Source organism: Anolis sagrei, chromosome 6, assembly GCF_037176765.1.
Source record: "Anolis sagrei isolate rAnoSag1 chromosome 6, rAnoSag1.mat, whole genome shotgun sequence".
Taxonomy (NCBI): Eukaryota; Metazoa; Chordata; class Lepidosauria; order Squamata; family Dactyloidae; genus Anolis; species Anolis sagrei.
Window position 1 is genome coordinate 63,668,013 of NC_090026.1, and position 18,007 is coordinate 63,686,019.

Here is an 18,007-nt window from a genome sequence, read left to right on the forward strand (position 1 = left end):
GTACAGTGTGCTGATCAAGCTACAACTAGTAGTAGAAGGGGAAAGAGGGCTGCTCAGGTGTTAGAACAAGAGCAGCAATGGAAGCGAATTAGGGAGATATTCATGACACCTACAGATACTGAGTCGTTCGAAGGTTTCACAGACTCTGAGATGGAGGAGGAGGGAGATGGGAGTAGAGGTTTGAAACAGGTTATTCGGGAGCAAGAGTCAGATGAAGAACGGGAAAGGAAGCGGATCCGTGAAATACTCAATGCTCCAAAACTAAGGAGGAAGACTGAGGAGGAAAACTCTCAGTCCCATCACAGGGAGTGATGGGACTGAGAGTGATAATGGAGAGGAGGGTGGGCTAGACTGGACCCGTGTGCAGGAAATCATGGACATATGTACTCAACCCACATCAAGTGATGAGTTTGAGGGGTTTTCGGGAGACTGGCAACCTGGTAATACATGGGGTGATCTAAGTCTTGATAGGCGCTGGAAAAGTTGGAGGGACAGGCGGTGGCGAGCAGCTGTGGAAGCTAAAGCACCTGAGAGTGATGAAGACAGGGTGGAAACCAGTTCTTCATCTGATAATGAGTTATAGGATAAAAGAAGGTATCAAACTTTGGGGACTTTGCAGTAGGCAAAGTGTTGTATTTGGGCTTGGGACTTTGCTGCTGCCATTACTTTCGCCTTGTGTCCTGAGACTGCAGATCGCTGTGCTTCTACTGACTGGAATCCTGTAAGTGCTGACTTCTACTTCCTTGCTGACTTTGGATTGTAGTTTGGACGATGACATCACATTTTGGACTTAACTTCTACTTTTGGATGTGCCTCGACTTTGGACTGTTTCCTGACTACGTTTTTGCTTGCTTCCACCTTGCTACCTTGTGTTTTGTGAACTCTGTGATTTTGAAGCAGTTTGCTTGATCTTTTTGTTAAACCGGATTATACTCCAGCATAATTCGGATAATTCTCCAAGTTGCATTTTTTGCATAGCAGTTTGCTACAGACTTTGTTTTCTTGCTAGATACACCAAGTTAAGTGTTTCTAAGCTATTTTTGTTACTTTAATAAACCTTGTTTGGACCTTTTACTTGTGTTTGACTCCTTTAAGGCTTCTGGTTCACGACACATATGCTGGAGTATTATTATTATTATTATTATTATTATTATTATTATTATTATGTCAGGATTTTTTTCTGACTGCAAGACAATTTTTCAAAACATATTTTTGAAGAATATTTGCAATTAGATTTAGTCTGGACAAAATTAATGCATCATGGTTTTGCATAGAAACCAGTAACCCAGAGCACTGCTCTTACCAACATATTTAAGGCTGAATTAAAGCAGGCTTTGTTGTTTACTCATCAAAACACCCACCTTTATTCTCTCCTTCTTAGTGTATACTACAAATTAATAAAATATTATCATTATTGGTGCAATAATCAATATGTCCTATGAAAACAGATGGCAAATTAATAGGCACAGATTTTTTTTTTTAAAAAAACCCAGATGGACAGGTGTCAAATTGCCATTGAAATGACTTTGGACTTAATCATGTTGCTTGGAAAATAGACCATTACTATTGTAGTGATGAAGACAACAAAAGGGGAGGTTGTTATTAGAATGACAAAGATGAGTGTGTCTTTGACATGGCAGATGGTGAAAAGGATGACTGACGTGTGGAGGTGAAATTATAATTGAGCTACCACAAACTATTTCAAGCTGGCATCTCAGCTCATTTTGAATATGGAAATAAAGCATCTTTAAAAAAAAACCCTAGCATGCCTTAATTTTGAGCCAGGTTTTCAGGAGGGGATGGGGATTGTTTTTAAATTTTGTATTCTGGTTAAAGATAAGTGCTATAAATTATTATTATTATTATTAACTTTATTTGTACCCCGCTAGCATCTCCCGAAAGACTCGATGCGGCTTACACAGGCCGAAGCCTCAAACACAATACAATAGAAAACATAACACAACAATAGCAAAGCAAATCAAAACAATAAGCAAAATAACGACAATGGCAGTACATCAAGACATTATTAAAACTGGTTCGGCCGGCGCAATGGGGTACAAGGGTTAAAAGTGCTGAAATGGCAGGAGGCACGTAGGATTAAAAGTGAGGTGTGCAGCGACAATTAGTTATGCTAAGGTGCTATTAGGACTTGGGGTGGGGATTCCTAGTCTGAGAAGGCACAACGGAACAGCCAAGTTTTTAAATTCCTTCTGAAAACAGCTAGAGAAGGGGCCTGTCGGAGATCTTTTGGAAGGGCGTTCCAAAGTCGGGGGGCCGCCACAGAGAAGGCCCTGTCCCGTGTCCCCACCAAGCGCGCTTGCGATGTGGGTGGGATCACGAGCAGGGCCTCCCCAGATGACCGGAGCGAGCGTGTGGGTTCGTAGATGGAGATGCGGTCACGCAGGTAGGGTGGTCCCAAACCGTTTAGGTGAGCACCTGCACCTTGAATTGGGCTCGGAAAATAAATGGCAGCCAGTGGAGCTCCTTAAACAGAGGGGTAGACCTCTCTTGATAATGAGCCCCGGTTAGCATCCTGGCTGCTGCCCGCTGGACCAATTGAAGTTTCCGAGCCGTCTTCAAGGGCAGCCCCACGTAGAGTGCATTGCAGTAGTCCATTCTAGAGGTGACCAAGGCGTGGACCACCCCGGCCAGATCAGCCTTCGCGAGGTATGGTCGCAGTTGGCGCACAAGCCTCAGTTGCGCAAAGGCCCTCCCGGATACCGCCGACACCTGAGCCTCAAGTGTAAGCGAAGAATCCAAGAGGACACCCAAACTGTGGACCTGTGGCTTTAGGGGGAGTGTAACCCCATCCAACACAGGTGACCACCCTATACCCCTATAAACATCAATGGATATAAAAGTAGAACTGTAAGAAAGATCTAGAGCACATTTATCCTGGGGTTGACCTGCAGTGTAGACATTTGAATCGGTCAATTAATGGTTTTGATGGTCTTCCCACTGGCCGCTGCCAAGATGGAAAGGAGTCTTGACTATCCAGTAGTACCAAACATCATTATGTTGTAATACTATTAGTAATATTACATGTAATAAAATATATCATTATAATATCATATTATTATTAAGGGAGGAAGAGTGGGAATAGGCTGTTAGGGAGGCTGGGGCTTGCATGCACATGACATAGTAGTTGTTTTAGAGTTGTGCTTGAGTAGTAGTGAAAGTGACTGGGTGCTACTCAAGCTCCCTTCTTGTCCTTTTATATACAAGACCTAAGCACCTGCATTTTTTTGTATCTCTAGTGCAACCAATTGTGTGTAGCCTGTTGTCGACCTTTGCAACCCGAAAAGACAGTTGCATCTGTCAAGTAGGAAACTTAAGTACCACCTTAAGGTGTGGGGAGGCTAAATTAACTGATTTATGAGGCCATAAAGAAGACTCCAGCAAAGCATTCCAGCGGGGAAGCATGCGGGGAATGCGGAAGTGCTTCATCAGCGTCGCAGATGGATGATGAAAGCGACAGCTCCCCTGGCGGCCAGAAAAAGTTAAATAGCCTCTGAGTATGTCTGTATATGTTTGTATGTCAAAAATTGGCATTGAATGTTTGCCATATATGTGCACACTGTAATCCGCCCTGAGTCCCCTGCGGGGTGAGAAGGGTGAAATATAAAAGCTGTAAATAAATAAATAAATATATCTATGCCTAAACTACATTGGTTTTAAGTTGATAAATTCCTGTATATTTGTTTTCTATTTTAATAGAATAGGACCAGACGTATGTTGTATGTTGTGTTTGCACTGTCTGTTTTTGATATGGCCAACTGGCTAATCAATAAAAATTGTTGTTGTTGTTGTTGTTGTTGTTTTGTATCTACAGGAATCTTGAAACCAGTTTCTCACAGATACAGAAAGCCCATTGTACAATTCATGACCTTGCTAATATACATTAACAATGACTTGATTTATTGGCCAACTTAAGGTAAATATTCAAATTCTTCATTTTCCTATACAGTACTCGTAAGAGTTTACAAAATCAGTTCTAAACAATAAAAAGAACAACAATTAGATATCAGTTAAAAGAATCTGAAGCAGAAAAACCATCTTTTGAAAACTAAATCCTTTCTTTCTTTCTTTCTTTCTTTCTTTCTTTCTTTCTTTCTTTCTTTCTTAAAAAAACCAATAAAAAACAAAACAAAAACCCTGTACCTTGCCATTTTTACTTCTTACTTAAAAGTTACTGTGCAACTTTGTGATAACAGCATGTAGTCATGTGAGGCCACAGAAGTGGTGGAACGCACTGGAGCCAAACAACCTTCAAAGGATTAGAGTTAAACCTTTACTTTTGCAGGTTGAACTGTGACCAGATGAGCTGTGCGGTAAATCCAAAAGCACTTCAGTAATGAGTTTGAGAACTGTGGGTGCCATTGTAGATGGCTACCGATTGGGGCTACCGTTGTGAACTACCCGTATTTCATTACATAATAGTCACCATTGCATAATAGTCACACCCCACCTTTTTGAGGTTCCAGATTTGGGATTTTTGCGATCCATCACATAATAGTCACACCCTCACCCACATGCCTCCCCCTTAGAGCAACCTCTGTAGCTCCAAGGGTCAGGCGCTCAGGTGGGTGAAGATATGAGAGCTAGGAGGCTTCCCTTGACTGCCACCAGCTGAGAGTGGTATTGTGGTGCTGGATGGCAGGCACACGCATGCATGAGGCGCCACACATCCACACATCTGTTGGCACGAGTTATGGGGCCTCCATTCTCTACTGGTAGCCAAAGAAAGCCCCATAAGTTTGCTAGTCACCTCTGTGCGCCAGTGGGGGCCAGCTGTTAGTACCCGAAAGAGACCCTTTAGGCCTTACTTGCTCACCTGTGCCTGTATTTCCCCACATAATAGTTGCTCCCCTCTTTTTTAAAGGAAAAAAAATAAAGTACTTCATTTCTCCATGGCCATAATGCTAGTCATTTTACTTCCAGCAGTCAAATTGAAAAGAGCTCTGGCTGCAAAGCCATAACTTTCCTCTTTCCCCCGTTTCCTTTTCTTTTAATTTTCCGAAACTGCACAGTTTCAAAGCTCATTCTAACACTTATTGGAATTTCCCCTCTTGATTAGACATTTCCTTACTGTTTGATAACTTCCCATTTTTTTTGTAAACGTTGGAGCTGGACTGCTACAAACTACAGCCTAAACTGTTTTGGCAATAAAAAATATCCCTCTCTTAGGGGAACCAACGAAATTTGAAAATATAATATTAAAACAACAGGCTAAAGAAGAAAATGAGCTTCAAAAAGAGATAACAAGTATGATATACAAAATATTTATAGAGATTAAAGGTGGGAGAAAGGGGATACAAACAAGGGAACTATGGAGGAATAATTGGGAATAAAAATATGGGAAGGAAATTGGGAAAAAATTATGGAGAGCAAGACACTTCAAGACTCTATCAATTACAATAAAAGAAAACTACTACAAGATTGTATGGAAATGGTACCTGACCCTGATAATGATACACCATATGGATAAGAGCTCTTCAGAAAAATGTTGGAGGGATTGCCAAGAAAGGGGAACATATATTCACATGTGGTGGCAATGCAAATATGTACAGAGGTTCTGGGGAAAGATTATAGTAGAGATAGAAAGTATTATGAAGAAAAAAATTAATATAAATCCAGCAACTATACTCTTATCTATTTATAATACAGATTAATGGAATGAAAATGAAAAGAATTTAATAACAATGTTGTTAATGGCTGCAACGGCTTTGGAACTCTTTACTTGGGGAGATCAGGAAAGCCCCTTCACTGGAAACATTTAAAAAGAACCTCAAAACCTGGCTTTTCTGCTGCGCCTTTGGCGAGTAGGTGCTCAGTATGATTTTTTATACCCCTTCAACATTTTTGGCTAATGGAGTTCGTGCCCTCCAAATAGGATGTTCTGCCCCATAACTCTGTGTGTTTTATGAGTTCCATTTAAACTTCCTGCTCCTATTTTATCTCATCATAGTCTGTTAATTGTTTTTATTCGGAATATGTGGCTTGCCCGTTATCATTTCTATTGTGATTGTGTCTATTGGTATTTTATTTTATTTTAATTTTATTATCATATATTATTTTAATGTCATTTTGATAATGTTGTTGTCTGATGTATATGCTTTAATTTTATTGCTACAAAGTGGAATCCACGACATGCGAGTGTGGAGAGGAGCAAACCACTGACCACCTGCTGCAATGCAACCTGAGCCCTGCCACATGCACAATGAAGGACCTCCTTGCAGCAACACCAGAAGCACTCCAAGTGGCCAGATACTGGTCAAAGGACATTTAATCAACTACCAAACTCACAATTTTTTTTATTTTTCTGGGGGTTTTTTTGCTTTGTTCTGTTAGAAATGTAATATAATTGACTGGTTGCACTGACACGATAAAAAAAATTGCTGTATTATGTTGTCCGGGCTTGGCCCCATGTAAGCCACACCGAGTCTCCATTGGGGAGATGGTAGCAGGGTAGAAATAAAGATGATGATGATGATGATGATGATGATTATTATTATTAGGCTACTAATAGCAAAAAATTGGAAGGGAGAGGTGGAAATTAAGATAGAAGAATGGTATAAGGAAATTTGGAAACTAGCAATAAATGATAAATTAACATATAATCTAAAAGTTTAAAAAGGCCTAAGAAAGAATTATGATTTTGAAAGTATATGGAAAAAAATGTTGAAGAAACATTTAAGAAAGAAGCTGGGAACCGAACCCTACCAGAAGAAACGAGGTGGGACCGTAAAGAAAAAAAGGAGATGGGGAGCACAATGGGTAGCACAATGGGGGAAAGGAGAAGAAATAATTGTATGAATTGTAGAGATGTTTTTGTTGTAACAAAATGAATGGAAATGTAACAAAAACTATTGAAAAAAAGAAATATCCCTCTCTCTTGCAAAATACACAAATCAGAGAAAGGCTTCTATTTGCAAAATGCATCTTTCTTTTTTATTAATATTTAAAGTGTTTAAAGCTACAGTGCTTGTGAACATCTGTTTTGCAATACAGGCAAGTACTGCAAAGCAGCAGATTGTGCAGGTTAATGCAATGAAAAGTAGCTCTCTCCTAGTAGAATACACAAAACACGAAAAAGATAGCAAATTTAGAAAGTGTCCTTCCTTTTTTAAACATGTAATTGTTTGAAGGGGCAATGTTTGTGAAAACGCAGTAATATTTAATTGCAAAGCCTCAGTCTCATGATATTTTGAACTTATGAGATTGTAGAATTCTACCAGAAATAAAGTGTACACAGGGGCGGCTCAACCATTACGCAAAGTAAGCAACTGCAGTATAGTTGATTTTGCCCAGGGGTGCTCTTGGGGGAAAATAGACCTTGACATATGCGAGTTGTAGTTACTGGGATGTATAGTTCACCTACAATCAAAGAGCATTCTGAACTCCACCAATGATGGAATTGAACCAAATATGGCACACAGAACTTCCATGACGAACAGAAAATATATATCAGTGATTGGTTGGGGGGGGGGGGGGCAAAATACTGTTTGCTTACCATTGAAAATTACCTAGGGCCACCTCTGAGTGCACATGGGCAAATGGGCAATGCATGGATTTGGAGGAGACGAGCTCCAGAAGTTGTGATAAGCTAAACACAATTACGGTACTAGTTTCTTCAAATGCTTGGGGAACTGATTGGTGTAATAAGAACAATAGCTATTCTGGGTTGCTTGAGCTGAAATTTGAAATGATTTTGCAATGCTGTGTCAGTCTTTAGAACTTTGTGTGATAATTCCCTCAGTGTTAGGGAACAAGCTTCTGTACCCCACCACATCAATTAATTTTGACCTTAGTTGAAGCTAAAAGATTGAGAAAGGGGGGTAGTCACTGAGGACAAACATTAATTCACAAGACTAAATTTTAATTACATGGTCCACAAAATAAGGACACATCTTGTAAAAACTATTTAAAAAACGGTAACAGTGCAATAACATGCAATGTGATCCCGCTTCGGATAAGCAATTTTAAGTTCCAAGTTACATTGGCAGATTCTTAATTTTGAGAATGTTGACTAGAACATGTCCATTATTTAATCATGCTGTTATTTTTATTTATCATATTTATATCCCACCTTTCTCAACCTTGGAGGGGACTCAAGAGGACTATTATTCCAGGCTCTACTTACAGTTATGGCATGTGGCTCCAGTATATCCAGTGCCATCACAGGTGCAACTAAAGTTATCCCATGTTTGAGTGCATTTTCCTCCATGTTCACAGTGATTCGGAATACACCTGTTGAAACAAGAGAGAGTGACAAGTGAACAAGGATGAATATTTGACTGCATTTTGGAACTACCCAAGCAGCAGGTTCTGCCTGTGCCAATTTACCAAACCATGACAATTAATCTTTGTTAGCTTTAGGCAGATTAATGTAATTCATGATGGAACAGATGGCAGGTGTACAAGGAGATGATAGATCACACAATGAATGTTCCATTCATTAGCAGTCAGCAGTGCGTTGTGAGAAAGAGGCGAAATGATAACGGGCTGTAAGATTACTTATTTATTTATTTATTTCAAAGTTTTATATACCGACCTTCTCACCTCTTTTGAGGGACTCAGACCGGTTTTCAACCATAAAAACACATACAATCGGTAAAACATCATAGTTCATATTACAATAACACATTAAAACAACAAATATATTCAAAACTACAGTGGTCAGTCGTCATACTAAAATCAATTATACATCATCTTCCATCCGTATCTTAGGGTGTTGTCTCACTCATCAAAAGCCTGTCTCCATAACCACGTCTTCACCTGTTTCCTAAATGTCAAGATAGAAGGGGCGGTTCTGATCTCCGGTGGGAGAGAGTTTCAGAGTCGCAGGGCCACCACCGAGAAGGTCCTATCCCTCGCCCCCACCAGACGCTGGGGAGAGGTGGATGAGCTCCCTCTATCAGCTCCAGCTCCTCATGCGAGGACATGAGAGAAGCCTCCCACAAGGATGATAAAACATCAAAAATCATCCGGGCGTCCCCTGGGCAAGTCCTTGGAGACGGCCAATTCTCTCACAACAGGAGTGACTCCTGACACGACAAAAATAAAATAAAAAATAAAATAACCTCCAGAGAAGGAGATTTAACCAAACTCCAAGGTAGTGGGTTCCACTGCCAAACAGATTTTACTATCAGGAAGTTCTTCTTAATGTTTAGGTGGAATCGTTTTCTTTTTTTTTGAAATCTGAACTAGGCATGGTTAGCCACCACCGGAATCTTCATAATTTGGAATAAAGTCAGAATTTTTTTTGAATCGATTTTGAAGTTTTTAAGAAAACCGGAAATCCCTTAGCCCTTCCGAAGCTTTTTCTGCCATTTTTGTTTCAACTCATGAAGTGAGTCGGAAATGATCCAGCTTTTCCCCGCTTCTGGTCCCTGGCCTCGGCTCATGCCAGAGAAACCAATTTTAAATCAGAGAAGGAAGGAATTTCCTGGCCTTTGCTCAAGCCAGAGAAGCCAGTTTTAAAGCCAGAGAAGGAAGTAATTTCCTCCATTTGCTTTTCCCCGCTTCTGGTCCCTGGCCTTGGCTCAAGCCAAAGAAGCCAGTTTTAAACCAGAAAAGGAACAAATTTCCTGGCCTCAGCTTAAGCCAGAGAAGCCAGTTTTAAACCAGAGAAGGAAGGAATTTCCTGGCCTCGACTCAAGCCAGAGAAGCCAATTTTAAAGCCAGAGAAGGAAGGAATTTCCTCCATTTGCTTTTCCCCACTTCTGGTCCCTGGCCTCGGCTCAAGCCAAAGAAGCCAGTTTTAAACCAGAAAAGGAACAAATTTCCTGGCCTCGGCTTAAGCCAGAGAAGCCAGTTTTAAACCAGAGAAGGAAGGAATTTCCTGGCCTCGACTCAAGCCAGAGAAGCCAATTTTAAAGCCAGAGAAGGAAGGAATTTCCTCCATTTGCTTTTCCCCGCTTCTGGTCCCTGGCCTCGGCTCAAGCCAAAGAAGCCAGTTTTAAACCAGAAAAGGAACAAATTTCCTTGCCTCGGCTTAAGCCAGAGAAGCCAGTTTTGAAGCCAGAGAAGCCATTTTTAAACCAGAGAAGGAAGGAATTTCCTCTGCTTGCTTTTCCCTGTTTCTGGATAAAACAAGTACTTTCAAAGTAAAGACCACCTGATGAAACAGGAAATTACACTTTCAAACCATTAATGAAAGGATGCAGAAGTCTTGGAAGTTTCGAAAAGTTTTGAAGATTTTTTTCTGTGAAAATTGGAACTGACTTTAGAATAGAACCACCAGTGTCACCTACATCCGAAATGAGTTTTGGACCATTTTTTTTGGATCAACCAAGCTTAATCTGAACTCACTGCACCACGTCCTAGTCTCCAAAGCAGCAGAAAACAAGCATGTCCCTTCCTCAACATGACATTCCTTCCAGTATTTTACCATCATTTCCCCTTTCAGCCTTCTTTTTTTCAGTCTAAATACCCAGCACCCTAAATAGTTTCTCATAGGGGTTGGTTTCCAAACCTTGGATCATTTTGTTATCCTCCTCTGGACATGTTCTAGCTCATCAATATTCTTCTTGAAATGTGGTGCCCAGAACTGGACACAGTATACCAAGGAGTCAGAATAAAGTGCGACTAAGTCTTCCCTTAATCTCAACACTGTTCTTCTATTGCTGCAACCTAGAACAGTATTGTCCCATGGAATAAAGCAATTTTGGTCATACCGGAACTTTATACTAGGTCCTAACTGCAGTATGAAATTTCATTCATCACAGTGTTAGAGATGTAACAACTGCTGAAATATTTTCTTGTATTGTCGAAGGCTTTCATGGCTGGAATCACTAGGTTCTTGTAGGTTTTTTCGGGCTATAGGGCCATGTTCTAGAGGCATTCTAGAAATGCCTCTAGAACATGGCCCTATAGCCCAAAAAAACCTACAAGAACCTATTTTCTTGTATGATCGCATTTATAAACAGTGAAATATGTGGTTCATGACTACCCATTGGAATATAATGTGCTTTTCAAGGTGTGAATGTAAAATAGTATCATTTGCAACTTAGACATGTATCATATTGAAATGATTTTTGGTGGCTTCTCTGCCACTAACTCATGTCACTTTTGGAGCAGGCTGAAGTTGTATATGTGGTACGGTTTCTGAAGTAGAACACTGATTCAGACTATGAGGCTTTTTTTATAGCAATCACTGTGACTCAAGCAGTGGCAATAGCAATGATGGAAAGGATAGGTTCAGGAATTGCATTTCACTGCCCTTTGTATTCTGTCATTCCTCCCTCCCTACTTTTCTCTCGTTGGAAAGGCAGATAAGGTTAATGGTTGATGTATTCTCCTGAAGTATGTTTCTCATTCTGGAAATACTGCCCTTTAAAATATGGAATAATCTCACAATAGTCATAAATAATAGTTTACCAGAGACCTTCACAAAGGCTGCCCTTGCTCTTGCCTCGGGGTATATTTTCTTCAAAATGTTGGATGGGAACAAGCAAACACACCCCTTGGCTTTTTACAATAGTCAATGAACAAAAATGTTTTCCTTCCTTTGGTTATAACTGAGACACATGAGTGATGAAGCAAAGGACGTAAACAGTGCCAATGGTTCACAAAGAAAAATAATATAAAATAAATTGATAAAACTGTTTAACCTTGTTTATAATATTTCTCATCACAAAAAGATTTTTCTTTAATAACTTATTAAACACTAGCTGTACCCACCACGCGTTGCTGTGGCCAACCTTCCCTCCCTGTTTCTCTCCTTCCTTGCCTTTTTTTCATCCTTTCCTCTTTTTTCTTTCCCTGTCTCTCTTCTTTCTTCCATCTCTACCTGTTTCTTTCCTCCCTTTCTTTGCTCTTTGGTTACATACTTCCTTCCTTCCCTATCTTTTGTTCCTTCTCTCCTTCCTTCCTTCCTTCTCTTTTTCCTTTCACTTGTTAAATTTCCTTCTCTCCTTCCTTGCTTCTCTATCTTTCTTTCTTTCCTTCTTTCCCTCTCTGCTTCTCTCCTTCCTTCCTTCCCTCTTTCCCTCCTTCTCTCGATATTTCTTGACTGTCCCTTCCATTTAATATTGTATTTATATCTTACATAGAAAGAAGGAAGAAAGAAGGAAAGAGGGACATGAAGGAAGGAAAAAGGAAGGGAGGGAGGGAAAGAAGGGAAGGAAGGAAAAGAAAGAAGGGGGACAGGGAGGGAGGAGAAGGAAGGAAGGAGGAAGGAAAGAGGGAAAGAAAGGAGGGGGATCAAGAAAGGAGGGAGGGAAGGAAATGAAGGGGAAGAAAATGAAGAAAGGGAAAGAAGAAGGAAAGGGAGGGAGGAAGGAAAAGAAGGAAAGGAAGAAGGAAGGAGGGACAGGAAGGAAGGGAAGAAGGGAAAGAAGGATAGGAAGGAGAAGGAAAGAAGAAAAGGAAAGAAAGGAAGGAAGGAAAGGGAGGAAAGAAGGGAAGGGAGGGAGAGAAGGAAGGTCCTTCATTCAAGCACCGTAGACCTTCCTCGCCTCCTCCTCCTCCCCCTCCCCCTCCCCCTCCCCCTCCCCCTCCCCCTCCCCTTCTTCCTTGCTCCATTGCTGCTGCTGGCACTCATCCGCCCTTTCCTCTTCCAACAGGGAAAGGAGGAGGAGACTGCCCTCCTGACATAGGAGGGAAAGAGAAGGGGCTGCATGCGGCAAGCCTTCACCTCCACTCCACTCGCTTGTGTGTGTGGCCATGCATGTGCGCGTGGCTTTAACGGCTGGAGGAAGGGGGGGCGTGGCCATGGGTCTCTGTAGACATGCAGTTTCTCCTTTGTGGACCTGCAGTTTAGAAGTCCTTTCTGCTTTTGGTTTTTCTTGGTTTTTTTAGTAGAGAACATACATTGGGTTGTTAGGGACATAGTGTCCAAATTTGGTGTCAATTGCCCCAATGGTTTCTGAGTTCTGTGAATAGCACAAACGAACATTACATTTTTATTTATATAGATTTCAAGTAAGAGAAAATAGTATCATCTTCCATCTTTTAGTGCCTCCCTCATCAAGAATCTCTTAACTGCCATTGTAGATTCACAATAGGAAAAGGTATGTGCTGTTTGAAATTCTACTTTGAATATGTCTATACATCTGGCCTCTCTCAACATGGTTAAAATATTATACACGAGTCTTCAGTGGCATCAGAGATAAGTAGTTCCCATGCTGGTCTATGCGTTAAAGAGAAAGGGAGGCTGTTAAATTTTCATTTGCTAAATCCTAAATTCATCACACTATTTTTTCTTAATGTAAGAAGAAAGGAAACATTTTATCTTTATGCATTTTATTTTTCTCAGGATTCTGTTTGTGTCACGTTAGTTCCACTTTTTAGATGTGCTTTGAGTTTCTATGAACATCTGGGAATATAGCATCTCCCATCATACATAACGCAGCCATTTAAAATTGAAATGTAGACACTTGAAGGGTGCTTGTTAAAGAGAATGATCACTTGAAGAAATACCTGTGCAGAACACTATTTGGAACCTTCTAGAATCACTAGGCAAAAAAGTTTTGGCAGTAATCCCATCCATCATCCCAAAGCTATAGAAGACTTGGTTGTTCCAACAGACCTCACTACCTCTGAGGATGCTTGCCATAGATGCAGGTGAAACGTCAGGAGACAATACCTCTAGACCATGGCCATATAGCCCGAAAAAACCTACAACAATCCAATAATTGATAGGTAAAATTACAGTTTCTTGGAGTGTGGTGGAGTCTCATTCTCTGTAGTTTTAAAGCACATCTCTCGAGAATGTTTTGATTGTGTGTTCCTGCATAGCAGGGGATTGGGCTAGATGGTCCTTGTGATCTCTTACAACTCTAAGGTTGTATGATCTTGTATGCATATAAATGAAAGCCGCACTCAGAACACTTGAGAGAAATAAATCACTAGGACCAGACTGAATTCCAATAGGGATATCTCAGGTTACAGACCATATAAGTTTTCTGATTGCCTTTGGCAACCCCTCTGAAACCCCCTCACGACCCCCCCAGGGGTGAGAAATGCTGTGTTAACAAAAGAAGGAACAAAGAGACTGTTTTCTTTATCTCTTTATCTGAGAACACATAGGCTTGGTAGTTTATATGCCATTTCCCCCCTCTTTTTAAGCCACAAAGTCTAATGATCTGTATGAAATACCATTCACCCAATTCCTTTATGGAAGTTTCAGCTTTGAAAGTTAATTCAGGGACTTGATCTTTGCTTGCTTGCTTTGTAATAAAACCATATCATAGCCTTGATTCAACTGTCTTTGCTTTTTATGAATATGTTTCTTTCCTCCACATTTATTGAATGTCACACCAAAAAGTCTGACAAATGTGTATCAAATAAAGGCTTTGAAATACCACCAATCAGGTATTTTCTTTGCTGCCAATCATTTGGAAATAACCTTTTAAAATGTTTGTCCATGCACTCTAATCTTCTTTGCCATTTTATCTGAAATGTTTTAAAGTGGCTTCCCTTCTATAACTTGACCTATAACTACAATTCCCCAGTCCATTCTGTGCATGCACGTGTATATGCACATATATACACACGTGGGATAGGAGATAAACGGATTGTATTCCTCTAATAACTGTTACTTTACACACCATATGAAGATCTGGGAGAACAGGCACTTGAGACAATGACTACTCGAAATAACTGTTATAGATAAACTAGCCATCTCCTGCCATGTGTTGCTATGGCCCAGTCTGTGTATATGTGCTTTGTGTGTGCATATATTTGTGTATATGTGTATATATGTGCATTTGCATATATATATGTGGTTTTGTGCATGTGTTGTAATATATTTTTATTTTTTTGGATTTTTAAGTCTTTTCCACTGTGTTTTTCAGTGTTTTTATGAGTGATGTTCACTTGTTGGCCTGATAGGTGTATTGTGTCCAAATTTGGTGTCAATTCTCCTAGTGGTTTTTGAGTTATGTTAATCTCACAAACAAACACTAAATTTTTATTTATATAGACTAGCTGTACCCGCCACACATTGCTGTGGCCAACCTCCCCTCCCTCTTTCTCTCCTTCTTTCTTTCTCTCCTTCCTTCCTTCTCTCTGCACTTCCTTCCCTCTTTTTCCTTCCCTTGTTCTTTCTTCCTTCTCTATCTGTTTCTTTTCTCGCTTTCTTTGCTCTTTGGTTCCATCCTTCCTTGTCTCTTTCCTTCCTTCCTTCCCTCCCTCCCTCTTTCTCTCTTTCGTTTCTTCTCTCCTTCCCTCCTTCTTTCCCTTCTTCTTTCCCTCTTTCTCTCCCTCCTTCCTTCTCTACCCTCCCTCCCTCCCTCCCTCCCTCCCTCCCTCCCTTCCTTCTCTACCCTTCTTTCTTTCTTTCCTTCCTTCTCTCCCTCCCTCCCTCCCTCCCTCCTCCCTCCTTTCTATGTATGTATTTTTTGTGTGTATGCATATATGTGTGTATATATGTGTGTTTGTGTATATATATGTGGTTTTGCATGTGTGTTGTAATGTATTTTTTGGGGGTTTTTTTGGCTTTTTAAGTCTCGTCGTCTGCTGTGTTTTTCAGTCTTTTTTGCCCTGGTCTCTCATTGCTCACAATGCTTCAGGGACATTTAGGTTTGGTTCTCTTCATTATGAAAGATATTCTATTTCAATTTACAGACACAGAATGTTTAGGAAACATTCTGTTTCAGTTTGGCCAAATCAGAACTGATCTATCAATTCAGTGCATCACCATAAGCCCCAGTGACTAAATTATCTCCAGCAGCATATATTTTCCAAGGCAATGTGTACATTTTCACAGCGCACAACTTTTATAAAACATTTTGCAATGTTCAAAGCAATATGTGTTTATTACTGTTAGAAATAGCAACCTTCCAAATGCTTCCTATACTAGTTGTTTGTTATCTATATAACTGAGGTTGCTTACTATATTTTATGTATATATTGGTATGTAGCTTTCCCCATAACTCTATCTTGTTAGAGGGTGTGGGGGACTTACGAACTACAGACCATGTGACCCAGATCTAAGAATGTTCTGAGTGAGATTCCATTTTAGAATGAGTTTGAATCAGAAGTCAGTTGGAGTCAGTTAAGTCAGTTAGAAGTCAGTTGAGGTGTGAATCAGTTGGAAGTTAGAAGTCAGTTAAGTCTGTTGATGTTAGTTAGAGAAGGAGTATAGTCAGTATGCTGCAGTATGATGTTCAGTTAATATATATGTTTGCAGCAGATGTATAGTACAGTATAGTACAGTTTTAAGTATAAGTTAGTTAACATGAAAAAATAAACAATGTATGCTAATACATGAAGTTTGTAAGTAAATCAACTATGTTAACTTTTAACAAAGACTACTCATTTTTTGGTCTCTTGAGAGCATGATTTAAAAGCAATACATTTATTGGCGAGTGGGCATATATTTTTGGGCATCTGAAATAACACTTCTGAAGATCTGCTATATATTTTATGTATTGGCATATCTTTGTTCCTAACAGTTCAAAGAGATAACCAGGTACAGTATATCAGTCTAGCAGCTGAGAAGCCTAAATTGCCTTGCATGAATACTAGTGGATATTTACCACTAAGGAGAAGGTTGACTCAAGCAAGTTTTTAACTCTTCTCAGGAAGATCATACTTTACAAAAGGTTACGATCTCTAAAAAGGTCATGTCTTTCCAAAGGTTATGATTATTCCAAATAGTGTGAATGCCAGTTAATTTCCAAAAGGGTAATACTTCCAAAAGCTGGTGGAGATTCCTGGTTTTTCCAATAGTTACCATAACTTCAATGTACAAGTACTCTTCATAGAATTCCAGTATTATTAGATAATTTCCATATTAGAGGTGGGGAACTGTGTCTAAAATATTTTTTTAATGTAATTCAAGTGACAGTATAGCTGAAATGGGATATGAATTAGGGATGTCTGGTTTAGCAGCTCAGTCTCTTTGGGATATGTATTTCACTTATTTTCCTGAATTGTTTTTCTGGTTAGTAATCAGGCAGCATTGGAAATGCAGTTCTAGCAATTGTGTCACATCAAATGCCAGACTCCTGCACAGACTGCAGTGCACAGTACCTGTAAGAAAGCAATCTATTCCCAGTGGGGGACGGAAAATACAGGAGAAACCAGTAATAAAGAAATAAAGAAATTACATGACAAACCAATATCTCTGGGTGAGAAAGAGAAAACAATACCCACACACACTACTGGTAAATATCTGCAGTAAAAATTATCGCTCCATGATGTTTCATTTTTTCATCACTGCTATTTCACAAGTCTTTAAACCTAATGTCAGACTTTCATTAAAACTGACATATATGCTAAACATACTCAATAACGGCGTATTGGCTAGGAAATTCCACATCATTTTTAGTATCTTATCATACTATCCTAATGAGAAAGAAATGATATACCTGATGAGAAAGTTGGGAAGAGTCAGTCAATTTCCCCAGACATCTGGGGGAAAATAGTAATGAATAATAGTTCCAGTGCAAAGTGCTGTGTGACATGTTTAATATACAACCGTACTATTTGGACTATGACAACAAACTCATTTTGTCAATATTAAGAAACACCTGGTAGGATCTGAAGGACAGGTTACTTACCTGTAATTGTAGTTCCTTGGGTGGTAGTCTGGTACCCTCACACTACTGAGTCTTGCACATGCACAGATTTGGTCATGTAATGTTCCAGAACTGAGTAGCTTTCTGGCGATAGTCCCACCCTCCTGGGCAGCATTATATATGTAGTTCAAAAAGCTGGACCCCCCCAGTTCCAATGTCTGTCAGAGAAATTGGCAGACCTGCAAAACAAAAGGGGGAAAGGGCAGGTTGTGTGAGGCCACAGATTACCACGTGAAGAACTACAATTACAGGTAAGTAACCTATTCTTCTTCTATGTGGTCTCTGTGCCTCACACAACTTGATGATTAACTAGTTTATTTGTGAAGGAGGGGCAGGTTAGCTAAAGATGGATGAGAGCACTGCCTACCAAAAGCAGCATCCACTCGCAGTCTGCATAGTATTGTATGAATGTGGAGAGAGCTGGTCTGCAGACTTCAGGTGTAGCTATATCATGCAGCCATGTGTGAGAGGTGGCA

At 40.0% G+C, this 18,007-nt stretch overlaps 1 protein-coding gene across 1 annotated transcript in view; it reads right to left on the bottom strand.

Annotated features, from left to right (window-relative positions):
* The window catches only part of CNTNAP2 (contactin associated protein 2), a 1,109,924-nt gene that overhangs the window by 192,460 nt on the left and 899,457 nt on the right, over window positions 1–18,007 (bottom strand). The window contains exon 11 of the mRNA XM_060781556.2: window positions 8,144–8,250. Within this exon, the coding sequence (XP_060637539.2) occupies window positions 8,144–8,250 (107 nt within the window). The remainder of the gene's footprint in view (window positions 1–8,143; window positions 8,251–18,007) is intronic.